The 17,478-nt window shown below is 42.1% G+C and overlaps 1 protein-coding gene across 1 annotated transcript in view; it reads right to left on the bottom strand.

Moving 5' to 3' along the window:
• Positions 1–1,152: 1,152 nt before the first annotated feature.
• The window catches only part of LOC310996931 (protein unc-119 homolog A-like), a gene marked incomplete at its 3' end in the record, with an annotated part of 29,887 nt that continues 13,561 nt past the window's right edge, over positions 1,153–17,478 (bottom strand). Inside the window, exons 2-5 of the mRNA XM_083986469.1 lie at positions 6,894–7,007; positions 5,009–5,108; positions 2,186–2,358; positions 1,153–1,265 (exon numbers count right to left, since the gene is read on the bottom strand). Of these exons, the coding sequence (XP_083842595.1) occupies positions 1,153–1,265; positions 2,186–2,358; positions 5,009–5,108; positions 6,894–7,007 (500 nt within the window). The remainder of the gene's footprint in view (positions 1,266–2,185; positions 2,359–5,008; positions 5,109–6,893; positions 7,008–17,478) is intronic.

The following is a 17,478-nucleotide window of genomic DNA, read 5'->3' on the forward strand; positions in this document are numbered from 1 at the left end:
AAATGTTCTTGATAAGATTTGGAGTTTTTGCAGTGAACACACACACACACTCCAGGAAGCATTCACACACACACTCGCTGAGAAATAATTTCTTAAGAACTAATGTGAAGGATTTATTACAGCATCTATTGACTCAGACGCACTGTTTTTCTATTAGCTTATAATAAACCTCATATATCACAAGGTGAACTGGAGTCATCATGTTACCTGCCGACTTGTTTCTACAGGAGCCCACAATGGACAAAACAAAAAAAACAAACATATTTTTGGTCACCTCAAGGCCACCGTACATACAGTAGGCCTACATGTACAGTCGATGCTCCTTCACTCTTCGCCGGTTGTAATTTTACAATCTCGCCACTAGATGTCACTAAATCCTCCACACTCGTCCTTCCACACTGCAAAAACTCAAAATCTTTCTCTTGCTCCACTATCAGATTTTTCTACTTACATGTATTTCAAATGAAAATAGACTTGAAATAAGTCAAAAGTGTCTAAAAACAAGGTACTTTTTTATGTTATACTATGTATAAATATACATATTTTAGGTATAATGAGATTAGTTTTGACTAGAAATGACATTTGGACGAGAAATAAGACAAATATTCTTGGTAAGATTTTGAGTTTTTGCAGTGCACGTTCCTAAAAAAAAACACAAGATTTGATTTTCCCTAACATCTACAGGAATGAAATAAAAAATAAAAATAATTTCTATCATTATTTGATATTTTTGAGACTTTTTACACTTCACAACGTGGCGAGAGAACGACAGTCGTCTGGTGTTTCCTTTCCTTCCACTCGCCAAAAAAAGTTGCTCACTTGCTGGTTTCAAACACACTTCTTTCTCCTTTTTTTTTTGTTAAATCATGTGTGTGTTTGGTGTGAACGAGGCTTTTCTTTTACAGACACACACACACACATCTGTATATGGGTGTTTTCTGGATGGAGTTCTCTCGGCCGCAGGAGGAAACAGAGAAAGAGATAGAAGAGAAAGAAAGAGAAAGAGAAAGAGAGAGGATGATAAGCCCACACCAGTTGTCCTCTGTTCAGTCCGTACTCGTCCACCTTGTCTCTCGTTGCTGGTGTGTGTGTGTGTGTGTGTGTGTGTGTGTGTGTGTGTGTGTGTGTGTGTGTGTGTGTGCGTGTCGTCTCTTATGTCCCGCCGTTGTACGAGTAGTCTGCCTTGTTGTGCATCACCAGCTTATTGTCCACAAAGTAGAAGCTGTCGGACTGCGTCTCGTACGGGTGCAGCACCATCTCTCTGACTGTGAACAAATAGAAAAATAAATAGATAAATAAAAAAATTAATAATAAAATCATGTTGTATCGATTTCTGAGGAGGATCAATAAAGGAATCTTTCAGCATTTATTCTACTCATTGTTTATTAATGAGTGTAGTAGGCTAAACCAGTGGCTAAACCAACTTTTTCTTGAAATTTTACCACTTTTTACTAGAATTTTTTTTTTTTTTTTGAGGAATTCTACTTTTTTTCTTTCATTATTTATTTTCTACTTCTTTTTTTAAAGACATTTCTATACCACTATGTTTTCTAGAATTTTTAAAAAACTTAATTGAGAAGTTTTTCCACTTTTTTCTAGAATTGTTTTTTGAATTGATCGCTAATGTTTAATAGTGTGTTGTGTACTTAAGTGTTACCATATTGTCTGATATGAAGCACAGTAATCCTTTATGCGATGGGTATAAATTGTTTACAGAAGATTTTACTTTTGAACCATATTGGCTACGGTACGCTAAGACCTACTGAAAGGTTGTGTAGGCCTATGTCCAGATTTCGCTGTGGAAACTATAAATTGTGGGTTTCAGAACGCAGAAAAAATCTTAAATGTGTTTTCCTTTTTATGTTGTCCTTAGGGAGGCTTCAAAAGGAAATATATGAAATGAAAAGGATTTATTGTAGTACTAGTAACCAAAATAACATATATTTTAAGGTGTACCTAATAAACTGACACCTGTATAACTGCAGCTGGGACCAGGTGATACTTCACCTTAATATTACAATGCTTTACTTTTAGCGATTGCAAAAAAACATGTGAACATTGTGAACGTTTTTTGCAATGTATTGACACTGATTGATTGATTGATTGATTGATTGATTGATTGATTGATTGATTGATTGATTGATTGATTGATTGATTGATTGATTGATTGATTGATGAGACTTACTGATGTCCTCAGACAGCGGCGGGAACTCGTAGATGTGTTCGCAGGTGTTCTTGCTCGCCGGCATGCAGAAGCCGAACTCAAAGTCGAAGCTCTTGAGCAGCTTCTCTCTGAAGTAATGTCTCTCGATCATCCTGAAGTTTTCTATGGGCATGTCGCCGACGGTGAACTCCACGCTGACGGAAAGAAAGAAAGAAAGAAAGAAAGAAAGAAAGAAAGACAGAAAGAAAGACAGAAAGAAAGGTGAGTTTGGCGTCCATGTGTGTATATTAGGGTGCATCAAATTTGAATGGGAAATTTTAATTTCAAAATATCAATTTGGCTGGCAATGCATTTTGTTCCAATTAACATAAAAATGACTTTTGCAAAGTTTTGAGGAAATCCATTGAGATTTAGGGGTGCCACCTAACACACAAAGTTTTGTGAAATTTTCGAAAAATGTGCAATTATTTGAAAATCTAATTGCCAAAAAATTGACAAGGAAATGTTGATTACATTGAACTCTTGTACAGTAACATGTTCTATAGGGCTATCAAAGTAAAATTAGTTTGTCTGGCCTTTGGGCAACTTGGGCATTTCTCAGAATTCAACTTTCAAAATTCTCCATTCATTTTTCCTATAGACAAAATGAATGGCAGTCAATGGGACATGTTTACGTGGTCTTACCCTGAGTTTTGTGCAGCAGCGATGGATGTCGGACACACATATAAAGTTTTATTGACTTTACTGTTAAACACAAGGGGCAATACTGACACACTTAAAGGGATAGTCCAACATTTTGGCAAATTGTCCCATTGCCATAATCCCTACAGTCATAGCAGTAGGTTCGTTATCTTTATTTGTCGATGCAAGCTATTTTTAGAATGGCCAAGTCGAGCCGTGAGCTGCTCAGAGCTACGCTACGGAGGCTAATGGGATTTCTTGGTTTCCCTCATCAAACTCATCAAATACACAATCCAACAACTCCACAACGCTCTGGTGGACAAGTTGTGACCTGCACATTCACCACGCTATGAGATAATAACACAACGTTACCACACAGAGTTGTTTTCAAGGGAAATAGACTGCTTGCCGGAAAACTGCTCCTGCGCATCAGCTGCTTTGCATGAATTTACCTCTAAAACAACTCTGTCTCGTAATGTTCTGTTACTATCTCATAGCATGGTGAATGTGCAGGTCACAACTTGTCCACCAGAGCGTTGTGGAGTTGTTGGATTGTGTATTTGATGAGTTTGATGAGGGAAACCAAGAAATCCCATTAGCCTCCGTAGCGTAGCTCTGAGCAGCTCGCGGCTCTGCTCCGCCGTTCTAAAAATAGCTTGCACCGACATACTATAAAGGTAACAAACCTACTGCTAAGACTAGGCTATAGGGATTATGGCAATGTGCCAATTTGCCAAAATGTTGAACTGTCCTTTTAAAAGAACAAACCCTCTCTAGTGGCTAACTCACTGACAACTCACAGGGCCTAATGATAAGAGCTGACATTAAAGCAGAAGTAAGTGATATATTTGTGTTAATATAAGTCTTAAATAGTTATATCTTCCGACAGCAATCACTTACATAGAGTGTTTGGACTGAAACACGGGTCTGTCAGTCACTCTGCTCTGCTCTGAGCCGAGGAGAAAACATTTATCGTATCCTACAGTTTTTATCCAATGAGGAGAGAGAACGGCATGAAGGGCTGTGTGTGCAGCCAAGGGACGCCGTGAATGTGGCGACGTAGGGACGAGGACTGTTATGGTGCGTTCAAGGAAACTCGTATTTTTCCGACCGTGAAGTCGTACCAGTTTGATCTGGTACGAGTTCACGGGTCAGAAGTTACGAGTGGCCGTTATAGTGACTTTCACAGGTAAAACAGGTCGGAAAAACACGAGTGGGTTGCACACTACAAAGTCGTAAGTTTTGACTTGAAGCTGTAATTTACGGTTTCAAAAGCCTACCTGGAACGCAGCATTAGCCAAAACGACCGGATCGCTTACTTCTGCTTTAACTAAACTTCAATCTTAAAGGAACTTGGTGCAGGATTTGTGGAGAAATACACATGCGTTTTAAGTTTTTTAATGCTAATGGGTGATGAAGCGTTCAAAACCAGAAAGAATGAGCCCGTATCTCTCTGTTGCCTTGAACAGGCTGTGTGCTGCATAATGCGCTGCAATTCGGGGCTTTCATAAGTCTTAAATTTTAGCTGTAGGCTAGTCTAACTTCATCATTCGGCTACAATGATAACTTACCATTACATCACTAGCCTAACAGATGTGCTCGCAAATATACCTATATTTAAAATGTTAATTTAACAACTACAATGCTACTCTCAATAGACATGAGATATCAATACTCTAAATATGACATTGTCTACTCTAGAATACTGTTGATGTTAAGCTTAATAGCTTAGCTAACATAGCTAGACTGTGGTTAGCAAACTGTTGCTATCTAACATTAGCCAGATGTAATGGGCACCAAATACCCATATAAAATATAAATACAAATATACAAAGACACAACTACAGATATGGTAGTAATATGTAATAAGAGTATACCCAACACAAAAACATAAAGATCAACTCAATTTTCTTGAGCTGGAGTCTTTTTTTACCTCAGAGCTCTATGGCGATCATTGAGCACGGATTACCCCTTTATCCAACAAAAACAGATGTGCGGTGGCACCCCTAAATCATCATGTATTGGAAAAATATTTTGCATGTGTTGTTTCTACATATATTGGAACACTTTTAGAACCCAGCCATATCAAAATTCAAAAATTGTGTTTTTTGATGCACCCTAGTGTATATAAATAAAGATTTGAACGCGTTCCCTCTCACTTACGTGGCTCCAACTTGCCGCAGCCGGAGGAAAGCCGGGGTGAACTGGTAACGGACGAAGCGGCCGGCGTTCGGGTCGATTTCTCTCTTTTCTCCGGCTTTATCTACAGTAAGATGTGGATTAAATATAACAGCATATATAACAGTAAATATAACACCTTCTGTTTCACACTGCAAAAACTCAAAATCTTACCAAGAATATTTGTCTTATTTCTAGTCAAAATGTCTCATTTCTAGTCAAAATAAATCTCATTCTACTTAAAATAAGACACATCATATTAAAAGCAGCTTGTTTTTAGACACGTTTTACTTCTTTCAAGCATATTTTCACTTGGAATAAGTAGAAAAATCTGACAGTGGAACAAGTTTTTCTGTCTTATTACAAGCACAAAAAACTTGCTTTCACTGGCAGATTTTTCTACTTATTTCAAGTGAAAATGAGTTTGAAACAAATGATCTAAAAAAAAGTTCATTTTTAGGTGATGAGTCTTATTTTAAGTGAAAAGAGATTAGTTTTGACTAGAAATGAGACATTTTGACAAGAAATAAGACAAATATTCTTGGAAAGATTTTGAGTTTTTGCAGTGCAGCTTTTCCAAAAAACATTACAATAAAAAAGATTGGAAATTCCATCAAACAAGAACAACGACAGATTTAGTTCATCTCGTCTGCAGCCACAGAATGATGTATATCCGTTTAGCACAGGAAACATTAGTTCTAATATGTTGGAAAAACCATAGGCTCGGTATTTCTACATTTTGGCAGATTGGCAGCGTTAGACAAATGTTGCCCAGTTGGTGTGTGTGTGTGGATGTACTGACAACTGTCACTGGGTTATTTTGATGCCGAATAAAACCTGTTAACATGACATGAGCTCTGAGGCGAAGTCTGGATGTGTAAGGAGATAATGTGATTAGTGGAGAATGTAAGTAACAAAAAAAATAGTGTATTATGTCTTTGTGGTCAGATTTATCTTAGCAAACTAATTAAAGTCCCCCTGAAGAGGCATTTTAAAATTTGTAAAAAAAATGCTCTGCTATGACAATTTTTTGATTAAAATTGCTTTCCCGCAAAAAAAGTTGTTTAAAAGAACTCCTAAAAAGGCTAAAAAAAACACGTCTACTATTTCTCCCTCATTGAAAAATCCAGATTCTATGAATATTCATGAGTATGCAAATGATGTTTACTGAAAACCTGAATCCAATTTTTTCAGACTCTGGCTTTGAAACTGCATTTTCAAATCTAAAATGCTCAGTTATGGGCTGCATTAGCGACTTTGCTGCTGTAATGTCTTGTAGCAGAACCCAAACACAACATTGACATGTTAATAATTTCCAAAAAGTCAATTTTTAGTTTAGGGGGTCTTTAACACATGTGTAAGCTTTTCAATTTGTATCAAAAAATAACATAATCAGGGATGTAGAGTCTCGTTCCCCTGTGTGATCAATCATACCAACCGAAATGATAATACACTGCAAAAACTCAAAATCTTCCCAAGAATATTTGTCTTATTTCTAGTCAAAATGTCATTTCTAGTCAAAACAAATCTCATTCTACTTAAAATAAGTCTTATCACATTAAAAAAGTAGCTTGTTTTTAGACACTTTTTACTTTTTTCAAGCATATTTTCTCTTGAAATAAGTAGAAAAATCTGATAGTGGAGCAAGTTTTTCTTTCTTATTACAAGCACAAAAAACTTGCTTTCACTGGCAGATTTTTCTACTTATTTCAAGTGAAAATTTGTTTGAAACAAGTGAAAATGATCTAAAAACAAGTTCATTTTTAGGTGATGAGTCTTATTTTAAGTGGAAAGATGTTAGTTTTAGATTTTCCTGAATAGATAACAGGAGAAGTTACACAATGTCCCTTTAAGTACAAAGACGTGTCACCTGTGGACGGAGGCTTGGTGATCTCAAACAGCACCGTGCCCGTCTCCATGTCTCTGATCTTGAACCTGGTGAAGTCGATGTTGAAGACGTTTTCCTCCGGGTTGCACAGGTAATCTGACGGAAAGAGAGAGAGAGAGGATGGAGAGAATCAGATTAGACACGAGAAAGAAACTTTAAACGATGTTTTGGACTTTTATCCTCTTTCTGCAGACGAGACCGAACACCGACCGACATGAAACAGTCAGTAAGAGTCGATATACTGATAAACAGATTCACATTCACACATATCGCTGTGTGGTGTTTATTATTCATCAAGTTTGTTCAAGGTTATGTGCAATGGTCTCAAACTCTGAATGCACTTTCTGCTATTTTATTCCTCTTAAAGGGATAGTTCACCATTTTTGACAAATTTGCCTATATATTGCCATAATCTCTGTAGTCTTAGGAGTAGGTTTATTACCATTAATTGTCGATGCAAGCTGTTTTTAGATCGGTGAGGCAGAGATGTGAGCTGCATGGTACTTTTGCATTTCCCTCATCAAACTAAACTACACAATCCAACAACTCCACAACACTCTGGTGGACAAGTTGTGAGCTGCACATTCACCACGCTATGAGATAATAACACAACGTTACCACACAGAGTTGTTTTAGAGGGAAATTCATGCAAAACCACTGATGCACGTTGCCTTCAGGGACAGTTTTTCATCAAGCAGTCTCTGTATTTCCCTCTACAACAACTCTGTCTGGTAACGTTGTGTTATTATCTCATAGCGTGGTGAATGTGCAGCTCACAACTTGTCCACCAGAGCGTTTTGGAGTTGTTGGATTGTGATGAGTTTGATGAGGGAAAGCCCGGAAATACAGCGCGCCGTGCAGAGCTCATGTCTCTGCCCAGGCGATCTCAAAATTGCTTGCACCGACAATTAAAGGTAACAGACCTACAGGGATTACAGTATGGCAACAGGCGAATTTGCCAAAAATGTTGAAATATCCCTTTAAATTAATCAATTTGTAACTTATATGCACAGTGCACCTTGTTTTAATGTGTTGTTGGCTACAGTAATTCTTCTATGGGGATAAATAAAGTATCTTATGGACTAAGCTCCCTATGACCGTTTTAGCAAGAAGCTGTGTTAAACGTTTCCTTATGCACACACACACACACACACACACACACACACACACACACACACACACACACACACACACACACACACACACACACACACACACACACACACACACACACACACAGAGCCAGTTAGAGAGAGAAGTGAGTTATTTTGGTTCCTCTAATCCTTCCTGCCCTCACCAGGCTGCAGTGTCACCGCTTATTAGCGTCGTCGCCGCAGCAACTGAGCAGCAGACACTTCCTGCTTCTGTCTGAGCCAATGAGGAGGAGGAGGAAGAGGAGGAGGAGGAGGAGTAGAGAAGGGGGAGGAGGAGAGGAAGAGAGGAGGAGGAGGAAGAAGAGGAGAGGAGGAGGAAGAGAGGAGGAGGAGAGGAGGAGGAGGAAGAGGAGAGAGGAGGAGGAAGAGGAGAGGAGGAGGAGGAGGAAAAGAGGAGGTGGAGGGAGAAGGAGGGAGGAAGAGGAGGAGGAAGAGAGGAGGAGGAAGAAGGAAGAGGAGGAGGAGGAGAGGAAGAGGAGGAGGAAGAGAGGAGGAGGAAGAGGAAGAGAAGGAGGAGGAGGAAGAGAGGAGGGGGGAGGAAGAGGAGGAGGAGAAGAGGAGGAGGAGAAGAGAGGAGGAGGAGGAAGAGAGGAGGGGGGAGGAAGAGGAGGAGGAGAAGAGGAGGAGGAAAAGAGGAGGAGAGGAGGAGGAGAAGGAGGAAGAGGAGGAGGAAGAAGGAAGAGGAGGAGGAAGAGAGGAGGAGGAGGAGAGGAGGAGGAGAAGGAGGAGGAGGAAGAGAGGAGGAGGAAGAGGAGGAGAAGGAGGAGGAGGAGGAGGAGGAAGAGGAGGAAGAGGAAGAGAAGGAGGAGGAGGAAGAGAGGAGGGGGGAGGAAGAGGAGGAGGAGAAGAGGAGGAGGAGAAGGAGGAAGAGGAGGAGGAAGAAGGAAGAGGAGGAGGAAGAGAGGAGGAGAGGAGGAGGAGAAGGAGGAAGAGGAGGAGGAAGAGAGGAGGAGGAAGAGGAGGAGAAGGAGGAGGAGGAGGAGGAGGAAGAGGAGAGGAGGAGGGAGGAAGAGGAGAGGAAGAGGAAGAGGAGGAGGAGGAGGAAGAAGAGGATGAGGAGGGAGGAAGAAGAGGATGAGGAGGAGAGGAGGATGAAGAGGAGAGGAAGAGGAAGAGGTGGAGGAATAGGAGGAGGAAGAGGAGAGGAAGAGGAGGAGGAGGAGGAAGAGGAGAGGAAGAGGTGGAGGAATAGGAGGAGGAAGAGGAGAAGGAGGAGGGAGGAGGAAGATGAGGAGGAAGAGGAGGAGGAGGAAGAGGAGAGGAGGAAGAGGAAGAGGAGAGGAGGAAGAAGAGGAGGAGAGGAGGGGGAAGAGGAGGGGAAGAGAGGAGGAGGAGGAAGAGGAGGAGAGGAGGAGGAGAGGACGAGGAAGAGGAGGAGGCAGAGGAGGAGGAAGACGAAGAGGAGGAGATAAGGAGGGGGAGGAGGAGGGGAGGAGGAGAAGAGGAGGAGGAGAGGAGGAGGAGGAAGACGAAGAGGAGGAGATAAGGAGGGGAGGAGGAGGAGGAAGAGAAGAGGAGGAGGAGAGGAGGAAGAGGAGGAGGAGAGGAGGAGGAAAAGAGGAAGAGAGGAGGAGGAGGAAGAAGAGAAGAGGAGGAGGAGGAAGAGAGGAGGAGGGAGGAAGAGGAGGAGGAGGAAGAAGAGGAGAGGAAGAGAGGAGGAAGAGGAGGAGAGGAGGAAGAGGAGAAGGGAGGAAGAGGAGGAGGAGGGAGAAGGAGGAGGTGGAGGAGATAAGGAGAGGAGAGGAGGAGGAAGAGGGAGAGGAGGAGGAGGAAGAGGAGGAGAAGGAAGAGGAGAGGAGAGGAGGAGGAAGAGAGGAGGAGGAAAGAAAGGAGGAGGAAGAGGAGGAGAGGAGAAGGAAGAGGAAGAGGAGGGAGGAGGAGGAGGAAGAGGAGAGGGAGAGGAGAGGAGGAGGAGGAAAAGAAGGGGAGAGGAAGAGAGGAGGAAGAGGAGGAGGAGGGAGAAGGAGGGAGGAAGAGGAGGTGGAGGAGGTGGAGGAGATAAGGAGAGGAGAGGAGGAGGAAGAGGAGGAGAGGAGGAGAAGGAGGAGAGGATGAGGAAGAGGAGGAGGAGGAGAGGAAGAGTAGAGGAGGAGGAGGAAGGAAAGGAGGAGGAAGAGGAGGAGGAGGAGGAGAGGAGGAGGAAGAAAGAGGAGAGGAGGAGAGGAAGAGTAGAGGAGGAGAGAGAGGAGGAGGAGGAGGAGGAAGAGGAGGAGAAGGAAGAGGAGAGGAGAGGAGGAGGAAGAGAGGAGGAGGAAGAGGAGGAGAAGGAGGAGAGGAGGAGGAAGAGGAGGAGAAGGAGGAGAGGATGGGGAAGAGGAGGAGAAGGAGGAGAGGAAGAGTAGAGGAGGAGGAGGAGGAAGAGAGGAGGAGGAAGAGGAGGGGGGAGGAAGAGGAGGAGGAGGGAGGAAGAGAGGAGGTGGTTTACTCCAAATCAAATCAAATAAACTTTATTTGTCCCACCAGGGGAAAATTTGTCTTGGGTGAGTGAGTTATGACATCTGCCGTGTAGCTACATGTAAAACATCCATACAACATATTATATATTTATATACATATACAATACAGCAGTAACAAATCCAAGAGAAGAGAGAGAAAGAAAGTGCGGGGTGCAATAAATAAATAGAGTAAAATACTTATGATACAAAAAAAAAAAAACTGTAGCTGCAACTAGGGATGGGCGATATGACGATATTAGATGGTGAAGGATTAAAACATGTAGACGATCTGCCAAAGTGCAGAGATCGTGCACATTTGGTGCATTTTATGTTTACTTGCACATGCAACTGCAACTATTTTAATGGGCTCTCTGCACAGCTCCACTACTTCCTGAATTTAAGGCAGCTCCTTTATTTCCTGTCTTACATTATTGGACAAACTGATTAATCCAGGTGTGTCTGAGTAGTCACAATGGTCAGACACACCTGGATTAATCAGTTGGTCCAGTATTGTAAGACAGGAAATAAAGGAGCTGCCTTAAGTTCAGGAAGTAGTGGAGCTGTGCATAGAGCCCATTAAAATCTGTTCAGAAAGGCTCTTTGACCTAAATTGTCTGTTTTTCAATTTTCGATTTAAGATCGTGATAAAATCGAGATCGTTATTTTATTTTTTAAAAATCGTGATATGATATTTTTTCCATATCGCCCACCCCTAGCTGCAACATCTCTAACTGTCGTCGTCGCCACTAAAGCTCCAGTGAATCAAAGCGGGAATTTGAGACGACATTGTTTCAGGGATTTGAGAGGGGATCACTGCACACACACACACACACACACACACACACACACACACACACACACACACACACACACACACACACACACACACACACACACACACACACACACACACACACACACACACACACACACACACTCGGCAGTCACATCGTGGGTTTCAGAGATCGGTCATTATGTGTGTGTGTGTGTGTCCCCTCAGCTCAGTGTCAGATGTTTTTTTGTTTGGCTTCTCATCTGGTGTGAACAGATGTGCAGCTCTCTCTCTGCAAGTTCGGCTATGTTCTCCTAATGGACACACACACACACACACACACGCTCAGACCTAAAACTGCAGCAGCGGCCCAGGTTCAAACGACCCCTGACCCCTTCTCTTCCCCTCCTCCTTCCTTCTGTCTCTTCCCTGTCTTTCTCTCATTGCATCCTATAATGAAGGTAAAATAAGGTAAAACACTGATACTAATGATGAAAACCACCTCGCCAGATGTTCTCCACTGCACTTCCACTTCTACAGCCGGTCCAGATGTTCCCACTGCTCCCAGCTGTGTGTCTGTTTTTCATATTTCTTTTTTTTTTTAAGTATATTTTTGGGGCTCTTTTTTGCCTTTAATGTACAGGAGAGTCCAGAGAGAGACAGGAAATAGGAGGCAGAGCTCTACCAACTGAGCCAAACACCGCCCCCCCCGTTTTTCATATTTCTACAGTAAATGTGATGTTCTATCATGTTAAAACTAATTGTGTTGGACCTATCCTGGAGAACTTGAAACTGTTATCACGCCCCCTTTTTACCAGGCCTACTGCTGCTCTCGTCTTTTACTGACTTCTCTTTCTTTTTTCCGGCCGTCTTGTGTTTTTAGTAATGTTGGGTTTTTAAAATGCCACTTTAACCCTAACCCCAATCCCATTTCCCCCCTTGGCCCTACCACTTACCCCTACCCCTCCATTTTGCGCGTTCACGTGTAGGGGTAGGGGTGTCCCAATCCCCGTTAGGACAGAGGGGTTGGGGGAAGTGGTAGGGCTACATACCCCTTCAAATGGAGATTTTTCAGAGGCACACTCCAAACGGAGGGGTATGGAAATTTTCCCAGAATGCATCTTGCAGCAGCCGGCAGCGGTGGCTGTTAAACGAAAAGCTGTTTTATTTCTTGCTGTAGCGCTGTTATTACGTCACTTTATTAAGTTTTAATATTTTTTCATGCGAGAAAGTAACTGTTTAGATCCCAAATGTGCGGTTAGTTGATCCAAATGACGGCTGGTTAGAAGTTTGCTCCGATGTTTTTCGGAGAAGTGAAGCTCCAGGAGGAGCGGCTCCTCACAGAGGCAGCCACCCGGGCCAGCCAAACTACGTCCTCGTCCCGGGAGAGAAGGCCATCGCTAATTAACTTACCCGCAGGTTTTTAGAGGTTTACCGCCGGCTTATTAAATTCTTTTCAGGAGATAAATGTTGGTCTCATTGATGAAATGATTGAAAGAGCACCAAACACATACATACACAAGCACACACATATTTTGACCAACTAATTATAATAATAACAATGTCTCTCAGCTCTATAATAAAACGGTTCGATGGCAGCAAAACATTTCTTTCAGAGTCGAGCACCTTCTCTAGTGTTTATAGTCACTTCTGTTTTCTGCTTCCTGGATAGTGTTCATTTGTTTTCTGACGTTCAACTTCCTCCCTGAGGGATCGACGCTCGCTCAGAACATCCCCATTCCCCAGCATGTTGTTGGGTTTTTGTTTTCATGTTTGTGTATTGAGCATCCAACCCACAACGAGAAGCAACGAGCCGAACGGCCTGAAGTCATAGTCTGTTGTCGGTTTCGTTCACCGTCACCAGCTGAGTGTCGCTGACAGCGCTGATCTGAGTCCTAGTGACCCCGATGCCTTTGCTCCTCTGTCAGTCTGGATGCTCTTCTACTTCTCCTCAACACACACACACACACACACACACACACACACACACACACACACACACACACACACACACACACACACACACACACACACACACACACACACACACAGCTCTGAATACGTCGCTCAGTTTACTGCGAGTCAGAGCAACACCTGAAGACAAACACTGCAAAAGCTCAAAAACTTACCAAGAATATTTGTCTTATTTCTAGTCAAAACAAATCTCATTCTACTTAAAATAAGACTCATCACATTAAAAGTAGCTTGTTTTTAGACACTTTTTACTTCTTTCAACCTGCACATTCACCACGCTATGAGATAATAACACAACGTTACCAGAGTTGTTTTAGAGGTAAATGCAGAGACTGCTTGATGAAAAACTGTCCCTGAAGGCAACGCGCATCAGCGGTTTTGCATGAATTTCCCTCTACAACAACTCTGTGTGGTAACGTTGTGTTATTATCTCATAGCGTGGTGAATGTGCAGCTCACAACTTGTCCACCAGAGCGTTGTGGAGTTGTTGGATTGTGTATTTGATGAGTTTGATGAGGGAAACCAAGAAATCCCATAATGAGCCTCCGTAGCGTAGCTCTGAGCAGCTCGCGGCTCTGCTCCACCGTTCTAAAAATAGCTTTGCACCGACAATTAAAGGTAACGAACCTACTGCTATGACTATAGGGATTATGGCAATGGGCCAATTTGCCAAAATGTTGAACTATCCCTTTAAAATGTGGCAGTTTACCTCCGTCTATATCTCATTTTGTCAGAAAGGTTTCAGAAGCCTGTTTTTGCAAGTTAAATCGAATCAACATCCAAAAAAATCGTAGAAGAATCGAATCGGGAGAAAAGCATATCTATCGTCCCAGCCCTATACAAGACGAACAGACAAACAACCCTCAGCAGCCGCATCGTTTTAATTAATACCACACAATATCTGGAGCCTGCAAGGAGCGGTGGGTAATAAACAGTTGTGTATAGATGTGTGTGTGTGTCTGTGTGTCTGTGTGTGTAACATACTGAACCACAGCTGGTGTTGTCCTCATCCTTCCTCTAACTTGGTGCTAATTGTTACTTTTGAGCCTCCTAATGAAGTCCCACGAGTCTGAGTTTAGTTTGAATAAGAGACAATGAGCTTGTTTTGTTATGTGCATGTATATGTACAGTATGTGTGTGTCTGTGTCTGTGCAGTCTGTTACCTCAAGTCACACACACACACACACACACACAGACACACACACAGACACACACTTGGGACATGTTCTGTCTGGAGGTGTTTTACTACCGCGGCTCAGAACGAGAGCTGACAGTGATGAACTGGCTTCTAGCAGCAACTCATCCTCAGCTGGCTCAGTGTTGTTGTGTTGCTGTGTGTGTGTGGGTGTGTGTGTGTGTGTGTGTGCGTGTCTGTCTATTTCTCTGGTTTTAAAAACAAAGTCATTGGGGGTCGTCGGGGGCGATGCAGTGAAGTGTCTGGTCACCGCGGTCGAAGCTGAATTATGCAACACATCATCATGTAAGTGGACTATGAACAGTCAGAGCTGCTGCAAACAGGAAGCTCGTCTACAAACCACTTCTTCATGACTCGACTAATACTGTATTTCACATGGATAACATATAATTTACTGTCATACGCTATGTTTTATTTAATTATGGTCATGTTTCAGTGGCTTTCTGCACTTATAAATGAGAACAATGGTTATGTAAGTATTAAAGGAGACATATTATGCCGCCTTTCCACAAATTAAAATTGTTCCCAGGTGTCTTAGAGGGATACGCCAACATAGTCTTCCACAACACATGTCTTGCCTCACTCCCGAGTCCATGACCAGCAGATAGACACCATCCTTTCAACTGTGCGTGCAGTAACAAGGGAGATAGAGCCGTATCGCCCGTAATTAGCTTAGCTCAAACGCTGGAAGTGTATAGGTAGTGTTAGCCTGCCTCCACCTAAAGTCGCTAATTAGCTTAGCTCAAACACTGGAAGTGTATGGGTAGTGTTAGCCTGCCTCCACCTAAAGTCATCAGAGAAACTCTTCAGCAACTCTAAACGGAAACCGGCGGGCCGATCTTCGTCTCAGAGCTGACAAAACTCTCCGGTAAGGCATCTTGAGCGGTCAAATGCCGCTAACGGGACGAGATCGGTCAAAACGGAGGGTTCAAGCAAAGACGGTTTATTTTGGTTCAAGCTAGCTACATCGAGGGTAGGTTAGCTTCCTATTTCAAAGTAAAAGCACAAATTCTATCTTCATGGTTTTCTGTATGTAAAGGGCAACGGGTGTTTTATTTTGTGAAAGTAACCGGAAGTGCGTTGGTCACAACGGCTAGCTTGAATAGCACCGAATTCGTCCGAACAAAATTGTAAACAGCTGGTATTTAGAAAAATTAACGACACACTGCTGATCTAAACGGCTACTTTCTCACCTAAAAATGTTTGAAATGTTGATAAAGTGATATATTTACAGAGTTTAGAGCTAAAATGAAATCAGCTTCTGACTGCTGGTTTCAGCTCGGGTAGGAGGCAGGCTAACACTACCCATACACTTCCAGTGTTTGAGCTAAGCTAATTAGCGACTTTAGGTGGAGGCAGGCTAACACTACCTATACACTTCCAGTGTTTGAGCTAAGCTAATTACGGGCGATACGGCTCTATCTCCTTTGTTACTGCACGCACAGTCGAAAGGATGGTGTCTATCTGCTGGTCATGGACTCGGGAGTGAGGCAAGACACAAAAAAAAATGTTGGCGTATCCCTTTAAAGACATGTCTGTGACATGCTTTGGTCAAAATACCCCAAGGATCAAACATCACAGCTCTTTTCATCCTCTCAAAAGCAGCCCTGTTCAGAACGGCTGGTTTCAGTGCCTGTCCCTTTAAATGCAAATGAGCCACTGTTTGCCCCGCCCCCTTCTACCGGTCCCAGGTAGGGGCGGGATTATGCAAATCTGAGTCCTAGTTACATCACTGGAAGACAACTGAGGGAGCAGCTTGTAAAACCACGTGGGTTTCAACCTAGTGAGCCTGATAATTACAGATTTTTTTTGTCAATTCTCACATTTTAGAGGCCGGAAGGCAAGACAAACACCCAAATATATGTCAAAGAGCCTTTAAAAAGTGGTATTTCCATAATACGTCCCCTTTAAAGTTTCTCAGACATTCATTAGACAATAAATACAAAGTTCCCAGTGAGCTGCTGCTGTGCAAGAACTGAACGCTCCTCTGTTTTATAAAGTTATGGGTTGTCAAAGTATTCACTCCTACAGCTGTAACAGAGCTATATTAAGTTTCTGCTGACGCTCGCTGAACATTTCCTTCTCTTCAACTCATCAGGCTGTTTCTCAGCGACTTGTATTTTGGAGCCTGATATCAGGTTGTGGTTGCTCGAGACAACGATGATGGAAGAGCAAATGTCAACTTTGGACTTCTTTATTCAAATAAATAACATGACTGTTTGGTCGCTTTGTGAAGAAGATGCAGAAAAGGCCCCAAAGTTACTAAGTACACTGCAAAAACTCAAGATCTTTCCAAGAATATTTGTCTTATTTCTTGTCAAAATGTCTCATTTCTAGTCAAAACTAATCTCTTTTCACTTAAAATGAGACTCATCACCTAGAAATGAACTTGTTTTTAGATAATTTTCACTTGTTTCAAACTAATTTTCACTTTAAATTAAGTAGAAAAATCTGCCAGTGAAAGCAAGTTTTTTGTGCTTGTAATAAGAAAGAAAAACTTGTTCTACTATCATATTTTTCTACTTATTCCAAGTGAAAATCAGAAGTAAAAAGTGTTTAAAAACTACTAGCTACTTTTTAATGTGATGATTTGTTTTGACTAGAAATAAGACAAATATTCTTGGTAAGATATTTGAGTTTTTGCCGTGTACTAAGTCTATCTATCTATCTATCTATCTATCTATCTATCTATCTATCTATCTATCTATCTATCTATCTATCTATCTATCTATCTATCTATCTATCTATCTATCTATCTATCTATCTATCTATCTATCTATCTATCTATTTTGTCTGTGTTGTCTCTGCAGATGTGGCAGAAATCTCTCTTTCTTTCAATTTCAATCCAGTTTATTTTATTTACTGTAAAAGTGACAGTGTGCAGCTCAAACATAAATGTCACCATTTGATGCACCGACCGTACAGTCGAGTAGGCTATACAGCTGCAAGCTAATTCACAGTCAGACCAGGTCAGTCCCACAGTTCAACACACACATACTGTATCACATGACCCAGATTCGGCAAAAAATAAACATTT

This window comes from Trachurus trachurus, assembly GCF_905171665.1.
Source record: "Trachurus trachurus genome assembly, chromosome: 14".
NCBI lineage: Eukaryota > Metazoa > Chordata > Actinopteri > Carangiformes > Carangidae > Trachurus > Trachurus trachurus.